At 50.1% G+C, this 25,406-nt stretch overlaps 1 protein-coding gene across 1 annotated transcript in view; it reads left to right on the forward strand.

Moving 5' to 3' along the window:
• Trak1 (trafficking kinesin protein 1) overlaps window positions 1–11,346 on the forward strand; it is a 93,656-nt gene extending 82,310 nt beyond the window's left edge. The window contains 2 exon segments of the mRNA XM_032911194.1: window positions 4,192–4,294; window positions 8,601–11,346. Of these exon segments, the coding sequence (XP_032767085.1) occupies window positions 4,192–4,294; window positions 8,601–9,363 (866 nt within the window). The 3' untranslated portion in view covers window positions 9,364–11,346.
• The last annotated feature ends 14,060 nt before the right edge of the window (window positions 11,347–25,406 follow it).

Here is a 25,406-nt window from a genome sequence, read left to right on the forward strand (position 1 = left end):
ATTAAGCTCAATCGGTAGCTGGTTGGTGGAATTCGCTAGAGTTTTTAGCTCAGTTAAATTCTCCTGAAGATTCAAAGCGGAAGGAAAGACGGGATTTAGCCTGGCACCAGAGAGGAACTGAAAGGTTGGCTTATCTGTCACTCACAAACCCCGAGCCTGGCTCATGCAGACCCCAGGGCCATATCCACCTCTGTCCCCTGCAGTGCACAGGGCTCACAACTGGGCCCAAGATCCTGGCACCGGTGTAGTCTATGAAAACCGCACTCATTTAAAACAGGCCTCTGAGCGTCTCCTGTATCTTCAGTCCCAGGATGCCAGAGGCAGAAGCCAGGAAGTAGCTTTCTGCCACCTCTTAACCGACACAGAGATCCACGCTGTGCTCAGAAGCAAAAGGAATAAAGGGACGGCCTGCCACAGAGAGAGGCGGCCCCACCCAGCGAACCCTTGCTCCTGCTCAGTCAGTCACACAGCGGGTGCCCCGAGGGAGCAAGCTCTTCTCCCTCACTGTGTCCCACTCAGTCCTGCCACTAGGCCCTTTTTCAAGATTTTCAGATACATTTGGAAATTTTTTTTTGACATTTTTAGAAACTATTCATGTGATCTTAAATAGCTTGGTCTGAAGTTGCGGTTCGGCGGCGGGTAGAACACTTGTTCAGTGTGCAGGAGCCGTGGCACCGTATAGACCAGGAGTGGTGTACGCCTATAATCCTAACACTTGGGAGGCAGAGTCAGGAAGATCAGATGTTCAAGGTCATCCTTGGGTACATAAGTGAGCGCTGGGTCTCCTGGGACACACGAGTCCCTGTCTCAAAACAAAATAAGACATAGCTTGTGTGGCAGGGCCAGCATCTCCCCATAGCCTCAGTTTATGTCGCCTCTCAAGACTCCAGCTGCAGCAACAGGCCTCAGTGCCTCTGAGCAGCCCCCTGGGGTGGTCCTTTAAGGACTGGCTTCTAGGGTGTCATTCAGAGAGGAAAGTGGTTACTCCAGCATATGCCAGCTTGTCCTCACCCATAGAGGATAGAGTATAGAAAGGGCTTCATGAAACATGTGTCCAAACATGGCTGCCCAAGTGGGCAGAGTCCCAACATCCGTCAGTCCCCGTAAGGCCCCTGAGCTTAACAGAGCATCTGAGTCCTGCCATGATCCCTCTCCTCTTAGCACTTTATCCTGGGAAGCCTACACCCTCTGTAGGACAGCAGCCCCCTGGTTAATGTAGACATCCCCCAACTCTGTTGGAGACTTAGGGATGTGTCAGGGGTGACCCACCGTGGGTCCTAGCCGTAGGCAAGCGGGAGGTGTTATTTCCCAGATGCCTTCACTCCGAGCAGAAGCACTCAGGCTACATCTGGAACAGAGTGGGCCCCACCCTTCCCGCGCCTTCCAACACAGCTGGCCAGAGGGAGCGTTTGCCTGTGGTACACTACTCTGCTGTGCTTCACCCCTGTAGGTCTCTGGTAACCAAGGTTTAGTTGATTTTAAAGCTTAGCCGGTAGGAGAAGGAAGAACTAAACGTAAGGATTAGGGTTGTTAAATTAAAGAAAAATCCACTTCTATATAAAAACTATCAGCACATTTCTTAGTGGTCAGGCAACCCGAACAGAGTGGGCTCTCGTCTTACTGAGCACAGAGCCCAAATTAGCACAGGACAGAACTTCTGGAAGTGCCTGACTGGCTTAGTAACAATGGCCTGGAACCTGCTTGACACCTGCCACACAGCCTTAGGCTGTGATCCAGTGCGGTGTCCGTCTCTCGAGCTGGAAGCCCTCCAGTCAGGCTCAGACAAGAATAAGGACTTCAGCAGGAAGTTGGAGTAGCCATTCCAAGGAACCCCGCCCTTTGTACCCTCAAACCGAGGCCTGTGAGGTAAACACCATTTTTGAACTTGCAGTTGAGCTGGGCGTTACCCTTCGGTGTGCAGCATGGTCTCGGTGACTCCGGATTTGAACCCAAGCCCCAGCTCTGCTAAGGGTGTTTTCGTGTCTCTTGCTTTCAAAGCTTGGTCTCTTCCCAGAAGCCGGTGGCTTGAGGATTCAATGTTTTGCTTCTCTGGGGCAAACAGGAGGGGGTTCTGGAGAGCTCTTCCCAGGGAAACTCACTGTCTCTGTATTGTGTCCCAAGGAAGGGAGGCACAGCTGCGTCCCGGCAGTCCGTGGTGACACTGAGAGTTCGAGCACCCAGGCATCCCAGTGGTATTGTGGAGGGGCCGAATCTCTCTGGCTTTGGCTCTTCAGACAATCAATCCTCTTGGTCTTCAGAGCTGTCCATTTTGTTCCTGGGGAGCTGGGGGTGTGGATTTTTAGCAGCCTTTTCCTATCTCCCAAACCCATTTGGATGTGATGGGTTTTCCTTCTGATGATTCAACCCCATCTCTAAAATGTCCTCCCTGGAGATTGTACACCTAATGGGCCGGGGAGGGGCGGCTTCGCATTCTGGCCATGCGTCCAGATGGGGCTGCACTTCTAATTCTAATCCCGCCTTGCCTTGTTGGGTTAATATTTTTAGCGTTTCCTTCTACTACCACGTGTCTTAATGATCTGCCTGCTCCTTCCCCTTCTCTGTCTTTCCCAATAACCTCCTCTCAGGCTTCCTGTTGGTTTTGTTCCTGGACTTTGTCGCTGTCCAGGACTTGTGATTGTCCGGCTGACCTTCTCCTCATAGCGTGGGTCTTTCTTTTGTTGGCACCCCGCAGCACCTTCTCGGTTACCCGAGCTCGGGGACCACCGCTCGCACCCAGTGCTAACGCCATGGTTCACAGAGGCAGTCCCCGTGCTTCATTTGCTTGTGTGTCCTTCTGTGCCTCCCGCTAAGCCTCTGTTTGTGGTCCCAATACTGGCTGCCACTCCAGGTGTCACCCGGCCCTCGAGGGACACAGAGCTGGGTCACACCGCCAAGGTCCCCCTTCTCTTCCAGACACCATCACTATTTTTGTGCTCTGGCTCTGTCCCCCTGTGGCATGTCTCCAGCCGACTCCGTATCAACCCTTTGTCTTTTTTTCTTGTTTGCTTCATTTAGTTGTTTTTTTTAGTTGTTTTTTTTTTTTTTTAACTCACATCCGTTTTTTTTTTGTTGTTGTTGTTGTTGTTTTTGGTTTTTGTTTTTTTTTTTTTTTTTTGCTTTTCAAACCCAAGAGAAAAACTTTCGCTATGAGTCTTCATAGCCTTTGAGTTTCTGGCCTCTGAAGCTGGAGTCTTTTTTCCCAGGAGGTCTCTGGGGGCTGAGTTGCTGCAGGGCTGGGCAGTCGGTTGGGCACCTCGTCTCATGACTTTATCTTGCATGGGATTTGACGCGCACCCCCCGTCCCCCACAGCACACACTCGCTATTTCTTTTCCTCTCGATGCTCAAGTTATGAGTTAGGATGACCTTGACAATCATGATGTCGTCTTCGATTCTCTCCCTGTTCCTTCGCTGGCTCTCTGGTGCATGGTCCTGATACTACCCTGATTTGCTTCGCTCCAACCTTGGTCATCAGCTGCCTTAACAACATCTTGGAGCATTCAAGGGAGGCCATCTTGCCTCAGACTTAGTGAAAATGGGTGTCTTAAGAGACTGCATTAAAGAAAGCGGGCAGGGATGAGGGTGTGGCCAGACCAGACTGGGCCCAGGGAACTCCTGTGTGTTGTTGTTAAGGCTGCTGAAAACACCTCCCACCACGATCATCTCAGGTGTCTGGACAGTAGTGGAGCCAGCTTCCCTGAGCCCCTTTTGTGTGAACAGAAAAGGGAGCTGTATGAACCATGCCCTGCTTTCAGGAGCCATGCCCACTCCCCCTTCCTCTGGGCAGAGCATTGGCATCTGCTTGTCACTGTAAAGAAACACACAGCAAGCATGCTGGAAGAAGGCAGATCTGAGCTCTGAGGTGGAAAACTAAATTTAGGCCTCCTTGGCACTCCCCGATAACCCGGGAACTGGATCCACTACTGGTCCAAGAAGTCTGATGAGGAACCCTGTCTGGATTGGGCCGGAAGCTGGGATTCGATGCTCTGCAGACAAGTGCTCAAAAATGTGGTTATTTTTGAGAGGCCACCGCCAGTCCAGAACATTGGTGTCTCGACTTCCACGCCCAGATCCAGTTGACAAGGTAGCCCGTCGCTACTCACACCTGTGGAGGGTGCTGCTGGATATTAGCTTCCGTCGTGGTTTATGTGAGCGCAAAGAATGTGTGTGTTCTCCTTCCTCTCCTGATCTAGCGCACCACCCTGGGAAGTGCATGTCACAGACCAACTCGACTTTCACCTTTACCACCTGCCGCATCCTGCACCCTTCAGACGAGCTCACGCGGGTCACACCAAGGTAAGGTACCACCTTGAGTGGGTGGCCCTGGAGTGGGTGGAAATGGGACAAGTCAAGGACAGGCCTTTCTCACAAGGTGTCCTGATGAAAGTCAGGAGGTTCATTCAAAGGCCGATTCCAAGACACGTGTGGTGTCGCACGCCTTAAATCCCTGTATTTGAGGCCAACATAGTCTATGTAATGAGTTCTAGGACAGCCAAGGCTACATAGTGAGACTCTTGTCAAGGAAAAAAAAAACCCAGCCAGTTACAGACACGGAGACCTGAGTTTGAGCGCCAACACTCATATAAAAAGAGCTAGGTCTGGTGCGACATGGTGGATAGATCCCTAGAGTTAGCCGGCTGGCCAGCCTAGCCTGCTTGGTGAGAGAGACTATCCTGTCTCAAACACAAGGTAGATGGTGCCTAAGGAACAATACCTAAGGTTGACCTCTGGCACCACACACACACACACACACACACACTCATATGCACACACAGAGCCAAGCCCAACAGGCTTAAACATCTTATAGGCATCTGTAGACTCATTCTGGGTCCCATCTTTCTTTCTGAACGCCTAGGCCTTGTTTGTTCAGATCTAGGGTAGGTAGGGGTCCGGGAAACCTCTCCACAGCTATAATATCAGTTCTTCAGGCCTCTTTAGATGGCTGGAGCCGTCGTCTCTGCAGGCCCCGGGGCTGAGTCCGGAGAGTGGAGTTCTTTCACGGTAGAGTTACCGAGCTCTATAGCGGCTTTCATCTCCCTGGAGCAGACTCCAGGAACCACACGCCACAGCCAGACTCTAATGGCCAGGGTTAAACGCTGTGGCGGAGCCGCATGCCCTGCGGGGCTTGTTTCTGTCCCCAGTACCAGCTGGAATGATGCTGGTCTGTTTGACTTGATTTCAGCCATCTGACTTCCCTCCTTGCCTTCCAGGGGAAAGAAAGAATGGTCTCTCACAGCACAGAAGAGTGACGCCCCCCTACACACACACACACACACACACACACACACACACACACACACACACACACACACACACACACACACACAGACACACACACACACACACACACACACACACACACACACACACACACACACACACATACACACACAGACAGACACACACAGACACACATAGACACACACACAGACACACACACACACACACACACACAAACACACACACACACACACACACAGACACAAACACACACACACACACACACACACACACACACATACACACACACAGACACACACACAGACACACACACATAGACACACACACACACACACACACACAACACACACACACACACACACAGACACACACACACACACACACACACACAAACAGACACACACACAGACACACACACAGACACACAGACACACAGACACAGACACACACACACACACACACACACACACACACACACACATAGACACACACACAGACACAGACATACAGACACACACACAGACACAGACATACACACACACAGACAGACACAGACACACACACACACAGACACATACACACAGACAGACACACACACATACACACACACACAGACACACACATAGACACACAGACACACACAAACAGACACACACATAGACACACACACACACAGACACAGAGACACAGACACACACACAGACATAGACACACAGACACAGACACACACACACACACACCAAAACAGACACACAGACACACACACACAGACATACATACACACACAGACATAGACACACACAGACATAGACACACACAGACATAGACACACACACACACAGACAATACACACACACATAGACGCACACACAGACACACACACACAGACAATACACACAGACACACATACACAGACATACATACACACACAGACATAGACACACACAGACATAGACACACACAGACATAGACACACACACAGACAATACACACAGACACACACACAGACATACATACACACACACAGACATAGACACACACACACACAGACAATACACACACACACAGACACACACACACATAGACACACACACACAGACAACACACAGACACAGACACACACATAGACACACACACAGAGACACAGACACACACACAGACACACACACACATATATACACACACAGATATACACACACACAGACATAGACACACACACACAGACAATACACACACACACAGACACACACACAGACACAGACACACACACAGACACACACACAGACACATATATACACACACAGATATACACACACACAGACATAGACACACACACAGACAATACACACACACACAGACACACACACAGACACTACACACACACACACACACACACACACACACACACACACACACACACACACACGTTCTTTGTGACACAGTCCAAAGTCTAGATCCCAGAGTTAATGGATGGTGTTAGGGAGGGTGGTGTGAAGGACCAGCTCAAAGGGGACAGCCACCCCTGGGAGCGCCTTAAACTATGAATAATTCTCCACAGGTCTTGTGAGGATGGCGGCGAAGCAACCATATGCCCCGTTGAGCTGAGAGGAGATATAGGGCAGAGAGTCTGAGCCCACGGGCAAGGCAGGGGGTGAGCACACGGCCAACGGAGCCTGCTCCTGCAGGGCCATGCCCAAGGAGCTGTGTGTGCAACTGTGGCTGCCACTAACCTGGGGAATGGAGGCTTCCATGTGTCTCTGTGGTTGTGCCTGGTTAACATGGCCTTGACCATTACCCTAACCCAGCTAAACCCCCAGACCAGCTGAATGTCAACACTAATGGTGTCCTAACAGAAGGTTTCACCCAATGGAGGTCCCTGGATTTTTGCTTTGTTTCTGTCCCTTGCTGCCCCAGGGAGATGCTGGCTTCCAGGCCTGTAACTTTGTTTAGAAGAAGTTGCTTTTAAAGCCACAGAATGTTGATGTCCCTTGTGAAGCCGAGTACTAAATGTATACTTTGGACTGAAGCCACAGGCCTCAGACTGCCCCAAGTATGTCTTCCCCCAGAAGTGGCTACATGGGGGGCGGGGCAGAAAAGCCTTGGAAGTGAGGGGTAAGGGGAGCTTCGAGGGGTAAGGGGGCTGGTGACTGCCTTGCCTGAGGTGGGAAGAAATGAAGCAGGAGGGGCAATAAAAACCCTGAAAAACTTCATAGGGATGGCCACACCCATTATCCTTCTAGGCTAGAACATTCTTACCTTCTAGCAACTATCAGTGTTTACAAAACCCATTCCTGTGCCTTTTGCCAAGTCTTCCATTCTTATCCCAGGAACTGCTGTGCTCTCTCCAGACAGTTCTCGGTTCCCTTCCTCTTTCCAGCTGGTACCTGCCCTAGGTGCCTAGGCCTCCCTTGAGCAGCCTGGGGACAGGGCACTCTGACTTAAGTCCTGGGGACTGCTCAGCTGGCCACTCCAGCTGAAGCCTAGAGCCAGCAGCCACTGACATCGGTCCCACGCGGTGGTGCCAGTAGCTTCTTCTTTATCCCTCTGCACCCTCTCAGAAGCAGGGCAGACCTCCCTGAAAGCCAGCGCCGTGAACACAGGCTGCCACTTCTCCCTGCTGCCTGCCTCCTGGCGGCTTTCCCAGCTGGATCACAGATGCTGGGACCCCACAGATCTCCAGTCAACAGGCTGGGGCGGATGAGCATGACTTCTGGTCAGAGTCATCCAGATGGCTAACACTCTGTGGGCTTTGATCCTAGACAGATCAGTCACGTTAGAGGTGGCTTCCTTTCCCTGCCCTGGCCAGCCCACTGCATCCCATGGAGTTTGGGACAGCAGGGGGAAGAAGGGAGCTGGGACAGCAAGGGGCAGAGGCTGAGTACTGTGCCTCAGCTGCTCTTTCGCAGTTCCTGTAACAAGCTCTCTTGTTCACAGTCCTGGTTTGCATCTTAACTCGGGAAGGTCCAGGTTTGGAAAAAGGACTGGCAGGGGGTAATTTGGTTGCTGAAGGGTCTGCTTCCTGTCCCGTCCTGATAGCAGTGGGGCCACTTCACACGTGGGTTCAAGTCCAGGATTATCTGCTTACTAGCCATGTGCAGCACTAGCCATGTGACGTTAGAGCCTGCTTCTTCACGTACAGAAGCAGAAAGCTCTGGGATACGCAAGGGACCATATGCAGCTTCCTGTTAACTTGAAGCACAGTAAGGGGACCCCCCTCCCCCAGTGAGGAGCAGATGCAGACACACAGGGCACAGCAGAGGGTGTCCTCTCCTACCCCTTCTGCACACCATGCAGGAGACTGGGCCACTGATTGCTCCAAACATGTCATTCTGATGCATAACCAGCCGTCCCTTTCTTTCAGCCTTAACTCAGCCCCAGCTCCATCTTGTAGCAGCACCAGCCACTTGAAATCCACGCCGGTGGCCACGCCATGCACCCCCCGGAGACTGAGCCTGGCCGAGTCCTTCACAAACATCCGAGAGTCCACGACAACCATGAGCACGTCCCTGGGGCTGGTGTGGTTGCTGAAGGAACGAGGCATCTCAGCGGCTGTGTACGACCCCCAGAGCTGGGACAGAGCCGGCAGGGGCTCCCTCCTCCACTCTTACACCCCCAGGATGGCTGTGATCCCGTCCACCCCACCGAATTCCCCTATGCAGACGCCCTCGGCCTCCCCGCCCTCCTTCGAGTTCAAATGCACGAGCCCTCCCTACAACAACTTCCTGGCTTCCAAGCCTGCCAGCTCCATCCTGAGGGAGGTGAGGGAGAAGAAGCACGTGAGGAGCAGTGAGAGCCAGACAGACGTGTCTGTCTCCAACCTTAACCTTGTGGACAAAGTCAGGAGGTTTGGGGTGGCCAGAGTGGTGAACTCAGGACGAGCCCACATCCCCACCTTGACTGAGGATCAGGGACCTCTCCTCTGTGGACCGACTGGGCCAGCACAGGCTCTTGTCCCTGGGGGCCTGGTCCCCGAGGGACTGCCTCTGGGGTGCCCCAGCGGCATCCGACGGAATCGCAGCTTCCCCACCATGGTCGGGTCCAGCGTGCAGATGAGGGCCCCTGTAATCCTCACCTCTGGCATCTTAATGGGTGCTAAGCTCCCCAAACAGACTAGCTTGCGGTGAGGCTGGGGGATCGCTGCCCCATCTGCTCCCTGCCTCCTGTCCCCGACAGAGCACTCACACCCTCGTCTCCTCCGAGGTCTGCTTCTCCTGAGCTAGACAGATCAACCGTGTGCCTCGAGGGGGGAGGTGGACCTCCACGTGGTGTGTATACAGGACTCTCTCTTCCAATCCACAGGAAGTAATAACCCTACAAGGTCACACTCTCCTGAGGATGGCGCCTGAGCTCACCTAGGGGAAGGTGGCGTCCTTTCTTCCTTACTTTTAAGAAGCACTGAAATTCCCAAGGCTGTTCTTATCCCATGGATAGGAATCTGGTGAATTCTGCCTAAGACTGTCTGGTTGCACACGCAGCCGCCACGTGGCACAGGTCTCCTCGCTTGCCTGTGACAGCCGACCGGGCTGCCCGCCCTTAGAGAGTTGTCCTTTCAGTTGTAGGTGGCCCAGCTTCATCAAGGCAAGGTCTGCACTATCCTGCCCCAACGGCCTGTCTGTTCTCTAGACATGACTTCTTCTCATGTCTCTGACTTGAAGTTAACCTTGCATTTTGTCACAAGTTGTCAGGGTTAAAGCCTGACGCGAAAAGAATGTATTTACACTCCGACGACTCGCCGTCAGGCGGCCCCTCCGAGTTCTGTTTGTTTGATTTTTCCTTTTCTTTTCCATTTTTAGAATTTTCATTTGCAGGGAAGTCTCAGTACTGGCAGTTTCTCTCTTGGTTCTGACACCAAAATGCAAGGGGTGCACACACTGACTTGCTAATGACATAGCTTATTTCCGGGACCCAGTGTCACACAGCCAGGTTGATGTGTGACCAGTTATCACTGTAACCATAGGATCAAGGGGGAAAGGGACAGGACCGTTAGCCCTATACACAGTGGAGGGGAGGGGCCGAATCCATAGCACACCGCAGTGCATCCTGGGTCAGGGTGTGTCAGGGTTGATGGCTGCTGGCCCCTTTGCACTCTGAAGGGAGCTCGGTCCGTGTGGTAGAGCTCTGTGGCCATTCAGTGGCTGCATTTTTTTTTTTAGTCCTCTCGTTTCAAAACTAAAATTACGTTTCCTCCCCATCCCCCAAGTGCACTGTCCCCATTTCCACCCATAGGAAAAGACCAGAGGTGCTTATGAGTGGAAGAAGTGGGAGCAAGTGAGTGACCCTGGGTCGGTCGCCATCACCTGTGCAGTGACGAACTTTTATTTATTATCCACGTGTGCTGTATTTTAATCAGATGCCCTCTCTGCTTCCAGCTCCAGCCCGTGTGTGTGTGTGTGTGGGTGTGTGTGTGTGTGTGTGTGTGTGTGTGTGTGTGTGTGTGTGAGAGAGAGAGAGAGAGAGAGAGAGAGAGAGAGAGAGAGAGAGAGAGATTGATTGATTCCGCCCAGGTATATATTATTTATTTACTTTTGTCTGAGGATGGGTGTACATCTGTGTGTCACATAGTCACCTGCCGCAGACATCTGTGGAAGATGTAGCATCCTGTGTACTAGAAATTATCACATGAACAACCCCTCCCCCCCCAGCAAAAGATGTGTCCCTGAGTCGAGCGAGGGTCACCTTATGTCCACCAAGGATGCTCGAGAAGGTCCCCAAGCAGCAAACTTCAGTCCCACTATTTCAAACTATTTATTCTCCAGACGGAGCTGGTTCATCATGTTCTCAGCTCTCCTGGCTGCTGTGTACGTGTGCAGTCACTCCCAAGTAACGTACCCTTTTATTTGAATGTATTTTTAAAGCAGTAGGTAGAACAGCAAAGGAGGGTGACCACCTTGGTGTGGATGGACCGTGTCACGTGTTCAGAGGGGCCTCCCATCCGCACTGGAAACGCCAGTGTGAGAACCGGCACTTCAGAGGTCGTGATAGTGTAGTTAGCAAACCGGTGATCAACATTGAGCCACACTACCAAAAAGCCTGTTGTAATGCATCAGACCGGCGACAAGATTTCATTCACTAACGAATATCAATAAAACAAGCTCAAAGGATGGAAACCTTTTGTCTTTCTTTAGTATGTCTGTGTGGGGATATGTGCACCTGAGTGCAGTTGCCCTTAGAGGCCAGAAGAGGGTAGTGGATCCCGTGGAGCTGGAGTCACAGGTCGTTCTGAGCAGCCTAATGGGGATGCTGGGAACCAAACTCAGGTCCTCAAAGGCAGTAAGTGCAAACAGGCTGCAAAGGCTCAGTCTTCACCCGAGCCACCTCTCTGGCCTTGATGTGTACTATGTACGCATCTTCTCATCAGGAAATTCGCCTCTTGAAGAGTTGAAGGCATTTGGCTCTTTGGGGACAGTAAATGAAAGGTATATACCTCACAGTGTCTCATCCCCCCATTCTTTTTTTTTTCTTTTTTTCAGAGCTGGGGACCGAACCCAGGGCCTTGCACTTGCTAGACAAGTGCTCTACCACTGAGCTAAATCCCCAACCCCTCATCCCCCCATTCTTAACCAACATAATAGCATTCCATGGACAAGTTCCTTGTCAGACCCTGATGCACTTTTCAGGGCTGTATGCTGCTCCACTGGAGACAGATTCAGTCCTGTGAACACACACGCCCTCCAATGAGCCAGTCCCCTACAGTCAGTTACACAGTTGATTCTCATCTTTTATGAGTAAAGCGCATAATGAACAAAGCCTCTTCCTGTAAGGGATTGCCCACACAGGTATGACATCACAGAGAGAACCACCAGAGAGGTAGTGTCAAATTTCCTCCCGTTGAGTTCTCCTGATCGACTTAGGAGCCAAGAGTGGTAAAGGCTACCAGAAAAAGTGTGAGGAGGAAGACGAAACCCACTCTGCTGCTTCGGGAGGAAGATGCTGGGGTTATGACATCATGAGTGTCAGGGACACCAGAGGAGGGCATTGTGTCATGGGCACTGAGGTGTGACTCCGTGAGTGTTCGACACTGGTGTTGAGTAAATTGCCAGGTTCAACCACTTGGTAATGATGACCTGGAGCAAGCCATTTGGACTCTATCTTTTAATCTGTAAGGAGGGTAGAATAGCTCTACCATGTGATATATGAGGCACAGGCATGACTTTGAGCAGAGAGAGCAGCTGGTGAGGGGCAGTGTGTTTGAGTAAGGACAGCCAGGGGGACACCCACTGACAGGTAAAGGCGGTGAGAGAGAACTTACTTTCTTATTGCTGTGACCCAGTACCGGACAGGAAGCAGTTAAAGGTGGGGGGATATCGTTTTCAGCTTGCAGCTCAAGAGAATACAATCTGTCTATCACACTGGGTCAGGATGGTGGCGGGAGCATGGGAGACATCTGGTCACATTGCGCTGGCAGACAGGGAGCTAGACTGGTCTAGCAAACCGCAAGGCAAGGCCAGTCACAGCGACCACTTCTTCCAGTGAGGCGTGGCATGCTTAGGGCTCCTCCACAACCTCTCCAAACAGCTGGGGACCGAGTGTTCAAACAGAGATGGGAGGGGGCAGTTCACATTTAAGCCACAGTGGAGAACAACCATAGACGTCCCGGGTACCACCCTGGGCTCCTTCCTCCACGTACTGAGACAAGAGGGAGAGCATCCTCAGCACCTCCAGCTGTGGGACAGAAGTTCCCTGCTAAGCTGCAGCCTGCAGGGAAAGGAAATGTTAATGCTAAGTCTGCGTGCTTTTTGGATGCTACAGGGACCCTCTGTGTTGGGGCCAGGTGTTTGTAGCTTTTAAAAACATTTTTCTCGATTCTTTGAGAGTTTCATACAATGTATCTTAGTATTCAATGTCTTAGTATACAATGTATCAATGTATTCACTGGCAACTCTATAACTCTTTCCATACCCACTTCCCTCTCCCCACCACTCCCAAATTCACATCCCATGCCCAGCCTAGGTTGTTCAAGTGTCCCCCAAGGAGCCAATATGAAGCAGGAAACAAAGATGTCAAATTCTTGGTTTTCAACTATGAGGAAGAAAAGGCTAAGTACACAGTCTGGTGTGAGACAGGACCTGGAGGGGAAGCTTGCTGTACTGTTTTTTCATTTCTCTGCCAGTCAGGTGCAGTCCCCACCCTACCCCTTCCTAGGCTCACTAGTTATTTAGCCATGACAAGAACTGAGTGGTCAAGGTTCTTGCAACAGTCAAGGAAAGGGAGGGGCTGGAGGGTCCCAATATTCACTATGCATTTGATATGGACACAATTCCCCTTTGCTAGTGGTCTGAGTCCCAGGTTATGGGAAAAGCCTGGGATGAGTCGTAGGATCCAGACTCCAAAGATCCTGCAAAGATCCAGTTTTGCAGGGGCTAAGAAGGAAGGCGTTACACAGCCCCACCCTAAGGCTCACCTCCTCCACAGGGCCACCATTCCACTGAGCAGTGGGGAAGGAGAAATGACAGCAGACGCGTCTCAGTGGAGAAATATCCAGCCCCACGTAGATGTGAGGACTCACTACCACACACTGCCCAGGAGCAGGAAGGCAGGTGCATCCCAGAGCCTTGTGAACAGGGCCAAAGGGAACAGCAGAAGCCTCCCTTCAGCTCCAGCAAGACCGCATTCGGAACCTGATGCCATCTTGAAGAAGGCAGGCAGAGGGAGGCATCAATACGAATTCCCTGAAGCATATAAAAGGGATTAATTTGAGATATGGGATCAGAGGAGAAAATGATGTGTGTCTGAGCTCCTGGTCATAACACGAGGAATTTGTTTCCACGGCCAGTAGAGGGCGCTCGGAGATAAAAGAAGGCCTGTTGGCACTGGGCCTTGGATAGGCAATCACCACATCCGACTTTTGCTCTCCCTTGGAAAGCAGTAGAGGGCAGGTTCCTGTCTCGCTCCCAATCTGGCTGTCACTTGCATAGGAGCTTTGCTTGGGTTCAAGGTTGGGAAAAACACCCAGGAGGCAGGTCTGGCTACTCAGTGGATTGGCTCTCCCTCTTAGAGACTTCATGCACCCACTTAGTGGCTGCCTCAGGCTGCTCTGAGGTCCAGACAGGCTCTAGTGTAGGTTGTGAGGTAGTCATGAGTGCAGGCAAGCGAGTCCCTGTGCTTGGGGCATCAGGAAGTCATGGGGCCAGAGAGGCACAGCAATGAAGAATGGTAAAACTCAGCATCCAATGGGGAGGAAACACTTCACACACACACACACACACACACACACACTCATACACACACACACAAACATACTCATATACACACACACTCATACACACCCACACACACACACACACACAAACATACACATACACACACACAACATACACATATACACACACACGCACACACACACATACACACACAAATACACACACATACACGCACACACATATACACACATACACACATACTCATACACACACACACACACACACAACACCACACCACACCCAGACCATCCAGAAATCACCTTAGAGATAGTTATGAAAATGTTATGTGTTATTAAGATGCCACCTTAGATAGGCTTGGATATGGGCCCATCTAGAGTCAGCTTTAATTGTCAACTTGACATAACTTAGAATCTCGGCCTTTTGGCTAAGATCAAGTATAGAAGCACCTGGAAAGACAGTCTCATTAAGAGATTGTCTATATTTGGGTTGGCCTTTGGGGGCAGGGAGGAGAAGAGAGACAGAGACAGAGGGAATGAGAGAGAGACAGAGAGACAGAGACTGAGAGAGACACAGAGACACACACAAAGACAGAGAAACAGAGAGAGACACAGAGACAGAGAAACAGAGAGACAGACACACAGACAGAGACAGAGAGAGTGTGTGTATCTTAATTAAGGTAGTCAATATGGCATGATCCAGCCCATGGTGGGCAGCAGCATTCCCTAAGCAGGGGTCCTGAACTGATTAAGAGTGGAGACAAAAAGCCCTGAGTGCAGGTAGCAGTCAGCAGTCTCTACCTCAGCAGGGCTTCACTGAGGTGGGACCCCCAGGCTTGCTGACGCTCTAAACCTTCAGGCCGTCCCACAGCTGTTTTCTACAGTCACCTCACTCTGCTGAACGAACACCTTCACTCCTCTCTTACAGTGAAAACGGAGGCACAGCACAGGACAGCTCCCTACTTCCTGTGTCCAGACCCACAAGCTTGCTGCCAGCTCTTTGATTTTTCTGTCTTTTATGAAGGAAACAGGCTCTCCTTCTAGATTCTGACCCATTTCTGCATGAATTCTGTGTCCCTCTCTCTTGGGACCCACCCCATTTCAGCCATTGTGCCTTTATTTCCCTGCAGTCTGAAAGATTCTTTATGAAACATTTAAAGTTGGATGTAAGAGTAAGACAACAAATTGGATATTCTTGCCATTCTCATAAGCTAAGCCTCTTAGCTGTGGATGCTGGGTGTGGGTTAGAGCAGCGGTTCTCAACCTGTGGCTACTTTGACATGGGAATGGCAACAACACACCCAGCACGGGAAATGAGGGGAGGCCAGTTGCACTGATTATGAATTTGTAAACACTACAAATTTGTGTTTACTGCTTTGCTGCAGCTGGAGTTCTGTGAACCATATCCCTGGAGACTTGCCTCTTCCTGTCCATGTGCTTGTCCATTAGCAACATCCCAGCACCTCCTTTCCAGGCTACGGTGTGTGGTTTTCCCCTGGTTCCTGCCACAGGGTGTCACTGTTGTGTAGCAATTGCCTCAGATTAAAGCAAAGCCTCCCACTTGGGAGAGGAACCTTTTAAGAGTTGTGAAGCAACAGAGTATTTTAGGGCAGAATGTGTATAAGGAGGTAAAACACCAGGGTGTTCTAAAAGGAAGTAATGCACTCCATGCTGAAGGGAAGCTAGTTAGGACAGGAAGCAAACAACTCAAGTAGCTTCAGGAAGTTCCTCAAACTGACCAGATTCAGTAGACTCCTTCCTCCCCAGGAGTACACAAGCAGGAAAGACTGCTAAGAGTTGCTCTCAGACAAACTAAGCTGCTCAGGAGAGGCTGGGACCAGCTGAGCCACCTGCAAAGGACTGTTCTCAACCTTCAGAGGTGCCTGCAGGCTGCGTAGTGTGTTCTAGACCTGTCACTGGGCTGGGGTGGGCTTTGGTGATGCGGCTGTCACGGAGTCATTTCTGCTTCTATAAGTAACCCTTCACCCATATTCCAATAAATCTCACTGGTTCACCAAGCTGGACTTTGGCTCTCCCATACTCTGGTTTGTCATTGGCTCCCTATCTCCTAACAGAGGTTAGTGGACATTTATTTGTTCATGTCTTTCCAGGAATAGTATCACACAACAGCAACCACAGCCTTCCTTGCAGGAATAGCATTCAGGCAGCACACTCTCTGGGCTGCCCCTTCTCAAGACAGCTACATCGTGCATCTCGGTTTCATCAACTCATCGCCTCTTCCCAAGTCTCTCGGAAGTGGGAGCTCCGATTCCCTGTTCTCTAGCTGGGGGAGCATCTCAGTGTTCGCCAGTGTGTATGAGGTCCTAGACTTAATCAATCCCCAGTACTGTGATAATCACATCCCAACACTGCACATTCTGTCTTTTGAAAACAGACGCTTGTTCCTAGCTAGCCATTAGGACTTAAACTTCTCTGCCTCTGGGGTCACACCCACCTCTTTGTCTTTAGCTGACCTGATCTCTTTGCTTGTTGGGAGTAGAACAGTTTTCATTTCAAAACAGAGCTGAGCCACACGTGCACATCCCAGCACGACACAGATGCACATTGAAGCCAGGGAGTCAGGACCGCAGACCCAAAGCCTCAAGGGCACTGCTGGGCTGCCCCTGCATCCTTAAACTGTAGGACGATATCCAGGGAAAGGGGAGTGCTGCTCCTCGCAAAGGTGGCGGGTCTGCGAGCAGTGCAGAACAGGCAGTGTGTTTTATTTTTATTAAAAGCCTGCATGTGCCAGGCTGGAGAGATGGCTCAGTGGTTAAGAGCACTGACTGCTCTTCTAGAGGTCCTGAGTTCAATTCCCAGCAACTACACGAAGGCCCACAACCAATCGGATGCCCTCTTCTGGTGTGTCTGAAGACAGCTACAGTGCACTCGTATACATAAAATAAATAATTCTTTAAAAAAAAAAACCCATGCGTGTGCTGTGTGCATGTGTGTATGCGCATTTACAGGTGTGTGGGTGCACGAGTGTGTGTGCACTTATAGAGGCCAGAGGTTGGTGCCAGGACTTACTCTCCATCACTTTTAGACCTCATTCCTCGAGGCAGGGCCTATCAAGCAAACCCAGAGCTCATCGATATAGCTAGTCTCACTAGTGAGCTTGTTTCAGAGGCTCCAGACTCCACCCTGAGGCTTCCCGGAAAGTAATTTAACCACTGAGCTTACTTCGCAGCCTACAGGGTAGATTCTGAACACATTTTGTAGTTGATTCCGCATGATCCATCAGCAGTTTAGATGGAAGGCGTGAAGAGTAGTCAGATGGCAAGGATTTTGGCCCAAAGCGCCTGTGAGGACGACGGGGTTGCATTCTCTGGAACAGGGAAAGAAAGTCAGGAGCTTGAGCTGGCCAGCCTGTGGTTGGCATGTCTTAGAGGCAGCCAGATGGGGCCAGTCCACCTCCTTGCCTCTGAACTTGACCTGTCTATCACCCAAGACAGAGTCTCTCACGTCAGTGTCCTAGTGTGCACCCGCACTGCAGTCACTCCAGGAAATCCTTCTTTGTTGTTGTTGTTGTTGTTGTTGTTGTTTATGTGATACACATATGTGTTACATGTTGGAGCATGAGCACATGCATGTTGGGGCCAGAGATCAATGAATGTCTTCTTCAACCAATCACTACCTTATACTTAGCCACAGGGCTTCTTTGCTAACACTGAAACTCACAACTTCCCTAGACTGACTGGAAAGCAAGCTATGGGGCTCTCCCTGGCCTCCATCCCCAGAGCCAGTGAGCTGTGGGCATCTCCCTGGCTCCATCCCTGAAACACTGGGCTTAGACGCCTGCTGCCATGCTCAGCTTTTAACAGGTACTGAGGATTTGAACTCAGTTCCTCATGCTTGTGCAGCACGCACTGTTCCCATATAGCTGTCTCCCCACACCTGTGAATAGCATTTGAATGAATAGGTGGGAAAAATAAGGAACAGCCCCGAAGGTTGCCGTTCAGGCTAAAGGTCACAGTACCCAGCTTCTACCTCAGGTTTCTTTCCCAGACAGAGGCTGACAATAGCCACGCTGTCTGGACTGGAAACCCAGCTCGTTCTTTCATTAGATGTAAATGAAATCTTTCTTCCTGGAAGTAGAGAAAGCTCTGGAGACTCAGGAGCCTTGCACCCTCCTGAACTCACTGCAGGCTTGTCCGGGTGGAAGATGGGGCTTTAACAAGGTCTGAGTGCCAGGAAAGGACTCCAGGGACAGATGCGTGCAGTGAGCCTTTTATGTGCAGATGTGGTGTGCATGCATGCTTGGGAGTGGGAGTTTGTGTGAGTGTGTGTGTGTGTGTGTGTGTGTGTGTGTGTGTGTATGTGTGTTACCCCTATCTCTTGGGAAATCTGGATCAAACTCCAGGACAGTTTCTTTTGCAGGGTTCCTCTCTGCTCAAGTCCCAATCCAGGTCATTAAGACGTTCCCGCTGGGTGCCGGTGACAGCCAGGTGTGGGTGCCGGTGACAGCCAGGTGTGTCTTTTTCCTACTGTCCAGAACAGCACAGAACCTGCTATAGAACGGGAGGAACCGGAGCACTCAAGACTTATCCTGTTCCAGTTTTCTTTCTGTTGGGGTAAAGACAGTGTGACCTAAGCCACTTGGGGAGGAAAGGGTGCGTTTAACTTTCCACCATTGAGGGATACCGAGACAGGAGTCTGGAGGCAGGACCTGAAGCACCTGCCCTGGGCTGGCGCCACCCACAGGGGTCTGGGGCCCTGTCACATCAATCACCAGTCCGAAGCCTCACAGACTTGCCCGCAGTTCAGTCCCATGACTGAGGTTCCAGGTGACTCTAGGTTTGTGTGAGGTTGACACCTGAGGTTGATTATGAAGCACCCTAATTCTGCCTGTTCAGGCTCTGGCCCCTGGTGTCACTTCTCCCAAGGGGACTTTGTAGACATCCCAGGTTGCCATTATGGCTCCCTGTGAGGCAGGGAGCAACACAGATGGCAAAGCAAAAGTGGGGGCAGCCATTTTGTCAGCAGCAGTCTTTCCACCCTGTTTCTATGCTCTAAGCACAAGCTTAGACGCGCTCAGCAGAACTTAACATTTTCACTTTTTTGGAATTGTTTTCCTTTCACTTTTCCTCTGCTCAGAACTGGAAGGCAGAAGATGCTGGCTCGCTAATTAGAAGTAACCATGGTTACCAAGTTGTCTTCAAAATATCTCGAAGAGTTGTTTGGATCCCCAGCCCCACGATCTTTTTGGTTTTAATTCTACAGAAAGCATTTTATTTGACAACCATCTTTATTTGCTTCCCAGTGGTTGGGTGAATTCTACCAAATTCACTCTTTTTGGTAGTCGTGTTAAAAGCTCAGAGATAGAGTGAAAAAAGAACCACTCATTAAAAATATAATTCCACGGACTGAATTATCTTACATTTTCAGTTGGTTGAGTAACAAACAAGGGAGAGTCCTGCAGATTTCAACATGGCCTCACAGAGAGACATCAGCAACCTGAACGGAACGTGTCAGTGTCCACTCAGGGCTCACGGGTAAATTACTGAGTCTGAAGCTTCCTGTCAGGGTTATGATTCATGTAGCAGTTACTGGATACTGCATTAGTCAGCGTCTTTCGGTTCTACTGCTGTGAAGAGACACCATGACCAGGACAACTCTTAGAAAAGAAAGCATTTAATTTGGACTTTCTTACAGCTTCAGAGGTCTATCTAGCGCATTAGCATCGTGGTGGGGGAGCATGGCAGCTCGCAGGCAGACACGATAGCTGAGAGTTCTTCATTCTGGATGAGCAGGAAAGAGGCAGACACAGGGTCTAGCTTGAGCTTTTGAAACCCCAAAGCCCACTCCAGTGACACACTTCCTCCACCAAGGCCACACCTCCTAATAGAGTCACTCCCAAGCATTCACGTGTAAGTGCCCCCGGGGGCCATTCCTATCCAAACCACCAGTCATTTCTCAGTGTGGAACGCCTGGGGTTGCTGAGTACAGGAGTGTAACTTGGTGATAGTTGTTGCAGTGAAGAAAGCGAGGCGGTGGTGAGAGGCTGGCTCTCATTTGGTGGACCAGAAAGCTGAGGAAGGGGAAGATAGTGTCTCACTGGCTTCCTTCTTCCTCTCTTATTCAGCCTGGAATCCCAGTGCATGGGCTGATACCACAACTTTCAGGGTAGGTCCCCCTCCATGTTAATACTCTCTGGAAATCCTCTTTTATTGATATTGTTATCATCATTTAAGTTTGTATCTAGATAATTTTGCACATGCGCACAGTGTTTGCCAGTCACTCTCACTCCCCCACCAAAGGCTCTGAAGACCACGGTCTTGGATGAACCAGTTCCCAGGTTGGCCACTGGGCACCTACCTGCCAGAAGGGAGGCCAGGGTGCAGCCTTCACTCTGCAAACAGACTGATATGGGCAGAGCCAAGAGGTGGTGGAACTTGTGTAGACTTAACCGGGCTGATAACCCACTAGAGCAAAAATGCCAACACATTCTAAGATGCCGACGAGGACCAGGGCCTCAGGTGCAATGCTCTTGCTGTTCAGGGCACACGTCAGGTGTCCCCAGCATACAAAGTACTGTGAATACACTTCTCCTAGGAAAAGAAGCTCAACAGATTCATCTGGTCAGATCTCATAGATGCCGGAACTCTGAAGACCTTCAAGGAACTTTAAAGTGATCTATCTAATGAACAAATGTACCTCCAGTGTGTGTGTGTGTGTGTGTGTGTGTGTGTGTGTGTGTGTGTGTGTGTATGTCTATGAGTGTGTGAATGTATTGTATGTGACTGTGTGTGTGAATGTATTGTATGTGACTGTGTGTGTGAGTGATGTATGTGATTGTGCATATATCTGTGTATGAGTATATGAATGTATTATGCATGTGTCTGTGTGAGAGTGGTGTGTGTGTGTGTGTGTGTGTATGTCTATGAGTGTGTGAATGTATTGTATGTGACTGTGTGTGTGAATGTATTGTATGTGACTGTGTGTGTGAATGTATTGTATGTGACTGTGTGTGTGAATGTATTGTATGTGACTGTGTGTGTGAGTGATGTATGTGATTGTGCATATATCTGTGTATGAGTATATGAATGTATTATGCATGTGTCTGTGTGAGAGTGGTGTGTGTGTGCGTGTGTGCGTGTGTGTGTGTGTGTGTTTTGTTGAGGATGGAACCTAGGCCTTATCTATGCTAAATGCCCTATTATTTAGCTTCATCTCTGGCTTTCTCTTTACTTCTTATTTTGAGACACAGTTTTCCTGCTAAGCCTCCTTGAACTCACAATCCTCCTGCCTCAGCCTCTGCAGTAGCTGTGTGAGACCTGTGTCAGACCTGTGCCAGCAGCTATTTAGATAGTTTCCACATTTTTAATACACTTGAGAAAGCCCACTGAAAAATCACCAATGTGTTCCTTTTCTTCCTCTCGTGTTATCAGTATTTTCTGAGCGTTAAGAAATCAGTTGTCACATGTGAATCCATTTGCTTATTGATTTGGGGGTGCACACGTGGTACTGTGCATGTGTGGGGAATAGCTCATGGAAGCTAATTCTCTCTGTCCACCATGTGGGCTCCAGATATGGAATCCATGCCATCAGGTTTGGTGGCAAGCAACCTTACTCCCTGAGCCATCTCATTGGCTCCCTGTCTGGGTTTTTACTTGAGTAAAAGAAAGGAGGCTGGAAGTGTGAGGGGGAGGGGTGGGTGTCCTTTAGTACTCTGTCACTCTGTGCACATCCCTCATGCCTGATGTCCTTGTGACAGCCTGCCTTTCAGCTTCCTGTGCCAGCTTGGAGGGACTTGATCACACCCCTGTGTGTGTTTCACTTTCCTAATGAAATTGCCTCTAAAACCGATCTGCAACCTTGTTGGAAGGGATCCCAAGACACTTTCTTCTGCTGACTAATCCATTACACAAATATTTATTGAGTCCAGACACTGTGGTAAGTGATGGAAATTAAATGAAACAGACAAAACCCTACCCTCATGGGACCGATGTCCTAGTAGGCGAGCGAGAACAAGCAAGCATTTGATATACGATGTAATTCTGAGAGACGGTACGGAAGGAGACAAAACAGAGAAGTTAGAGGGGATGGGTCAGTGGGTAGGGCAGCACTGAAGGATCGGGAAGATCCAGCCATGCCTGTCGGGGAAGTCAGAGAGAAGGAGTCCAGAGGCAGAGCTGAATTTAGTGTTTTTGGGGAGGTGAGTGTGTAAGGAGTGAGGGGTGAGGTCAGACTCAGGAGTGAGTGGAGGTGATACTGCTGGGGGGTGGGGGCTGTACAACGGGATCCAGGAAGTGATGGGGAATCTGGAGGGGATGCTGAAGAGAGCAGAAGAGAGACACAGCAAATCCTTTTCACCTTTGATAACTAATGTTCATAGAATCTGGGGCCCAGGGGAAATTAGTGAGGCTGCAGCTCTCTCTTTGCCTGGTTTTTGCTGTATTTACCTCCAGGATGAGCAATGGTTTAGAGGTACCAGGGAAAAATATTGAACGTAGCTAGGAATGAGGCTGAGAGATTAAGAATCTTTCCTTTGGCACATGAGGCCTCTAGTCTTGTCAGTTTGATGAGATTTAAAACCGCCTGGGAGAGACAGCTCTGGTATGTCTCCGAGGATGTTTTTAGAAAGACTTAACAGAGGAGAGAAAATTCATCCCAACTGTGGGTGGCATCATCCTACAGACCAGGGCCCTGAATGAATAAAAAGGAGAAAGCTGAACAGTGGTCCTCGTCTCTCTGCTTCCTGACTATAGATGCCATGTGACCAGTTCCCTTCTGCTGCCCACTACCATGGCTACTCCACCCAAGGGGCTAAGTCCTTGAACCAGGAGAAAAGAAAACAGTACTCTGAGTCCTTCTGTGGAGCTCACCACTCTGTTTGGTACCACTGGCACCAGTCCTTGAATTCAGACACTGTCAGCTCTTTGCTAAAGCCTACCAATGTGTCTGGAGATGCATAAAGAGAAATGTCCAAAAAAACAAAAACAAAAGCAAAGACAAAAAAACCCCAACTAATCTCAGCTCTGGGGATGGATTATTGACTTTGTGGATCTTACTGACATGAGATCTACTCCCCCCAACCCCCAGCGTCTGTATGTCTATTGTCCTTTTAGACGACTGTACTTCCTACAGGTTCTTTACTAATGAATAAGTTGAACAGCATCATCGAAACACATGGGTTTTATATATCTAGGAGTCATGTGTGGCTTTGTCCTTGAAAACTTAGTGCCCACCATGCCTGGTGACTCAAAAGCCTCTAATTCAGATCCATTCTTCATTCCTTGGGTACCGTCAGCTTCGCATTCAGTCCCTCGTCCCTCGTCCATCCCATCCCCACCCCACCCCCACACACATTTACACACAGGATGTGATCGCCTCCCATCCCATCCCATGCTTGGTGGTTTGCTAAAAATACAGACCTACAGATGTTTTTGAATGATTTATGGTACGTTAGTTACTAGCCCCCTCTCTGCGACCAAAGCAACTTAAGGGAGGAAGGCATTAGGTTGGCTCACGGTTTAAAGGGATACAGTCTACAGTGTTTGAAAGAGAGGATGGTGAGAGCATCAGGAAGTAGAGAGGTGGATGCTGGTGCCCAGCTCGCTCTTCTCCCTTTATTCAGCTTGGGATCCCTGCCCACGGGATGGTGCCACAAGTTTAGGGTGGGTTTTCCTTCTTCAGTTCCTCTTCTTTGGAAAGATACACCCAGAGGCGTGCCTCCTAGCTGACTCTAAATTCAGTCAAGTTACCAAGTTACAATGTTACCATCACAAATGGGAATTGGATACTTAATATGGGAGGCAGTCTCAGAGAGCTAACTGTCAGACCAAATGGAATGGGAACCCTAGGAGGTAACAGTGCATTGAGATATCTACTTGGGATCTTTATTTCACGCTGAATTCTAACTCGTTCTCAGGTTAAAGATTGCTCTGACTGTGTTTCCCTGTGGCCACCAGGAGGACAAGAATCCCTTTTCTACCACTGAAGAAACACTGAGTGTCCTAGGGAGTAAAGGTAGGCCAGGGTGGCCTTGCTGAACATGACATAGATTGGAAAATGTTGCCTTCAATATATGTCCCTTTGTGCCACCCTGTCCTGGAGGCCTTGGTCAGAAGTTCTGAGAAGCTGCACCGTGGGTGGTGTTCTTAGATCATCTCTGTGGACTAGATTCCTTTACTGATCTCCACAGAGAATGAACAGATTCTGTTCTGGATGGCAGGAGTCCTCCCAGCATGCCCTCTAACTGAAGTGTGACAGGGCTCAGGGCAAGCTGTCACAGGCTGTTGTGTAACTATTTCCTCTAGATTAAACATTTCCTCCTCAGGGGATCAGGGAGGCTCACCAGGGTTATGAAACTCACAGGAAACAGCCCCCCCACCCCCTATTATAAAACTGGTAAATGGAGAGGCGACTCTTCTGAGGAGTTGCCTACAAGTTGTGCAGGGAGCTCTGAGGATGCAGCTTTCACGAGTTGCTGCCCATGTTGGGCTGTGCTGATAGCCCATGCTGCTTTAGGTGACCCTGATAAGGCCTCCAAGCCAGGTACAGACGGAATCATTTCTCTGGTCTGTCAGTGTCTTCTTTGCCTCAGAGCAGGTTTAGATTCCCCAGGACAAGTAGCACGGCCTAGGCTTAGTGCTACATCAGTGGAGGTCTAAGAATGGTCTGTGGCCAGCAGCACAAGAACGGCCTGGGAGTCTGCTTGGACGTGAGCCTTGATTGGCTGAGTCTGAACATGCAGTTCATCACGATCCCCTGGTGATTCCCTACTTTCTATAGTTTGAGGGTGCTGGGTAGTGGAATCCTATTCATTGGGTGCACCAACCTTCAAGTCTGGGACCCATCAGCTGGGGCACGGGGTCAGCCATTACCACCTTTCAGGGCTCACCCCTGGTCTGTAGAAGACAGACTGTGGGGCGACCATTGCCCTGAAACTTATTAAAGGCCGGGGTGAAATCTCGGGGTGGGAGAACTGTAAGAGATCAGCATCAGTATAGCCGAGGGTGGGCCCTGGAGCTGAGCCCAAGGGTACTCCCACAAGCCACCTTGCAT

This window comes from Rattus rattus, chromosome 8, assembly GCF_011064425.1.
Source record: "Rattus rattus isolate New Zealand chromosome 8, Rrattus_CSIRO_v1, whole genome shotgun sequence".
Classification (NCBI taxonomy): Eukaryota; Metazoa; Chordata; class Mammalia; order Rodentia; family Muridae; genus Rattus; species Rattus rattus.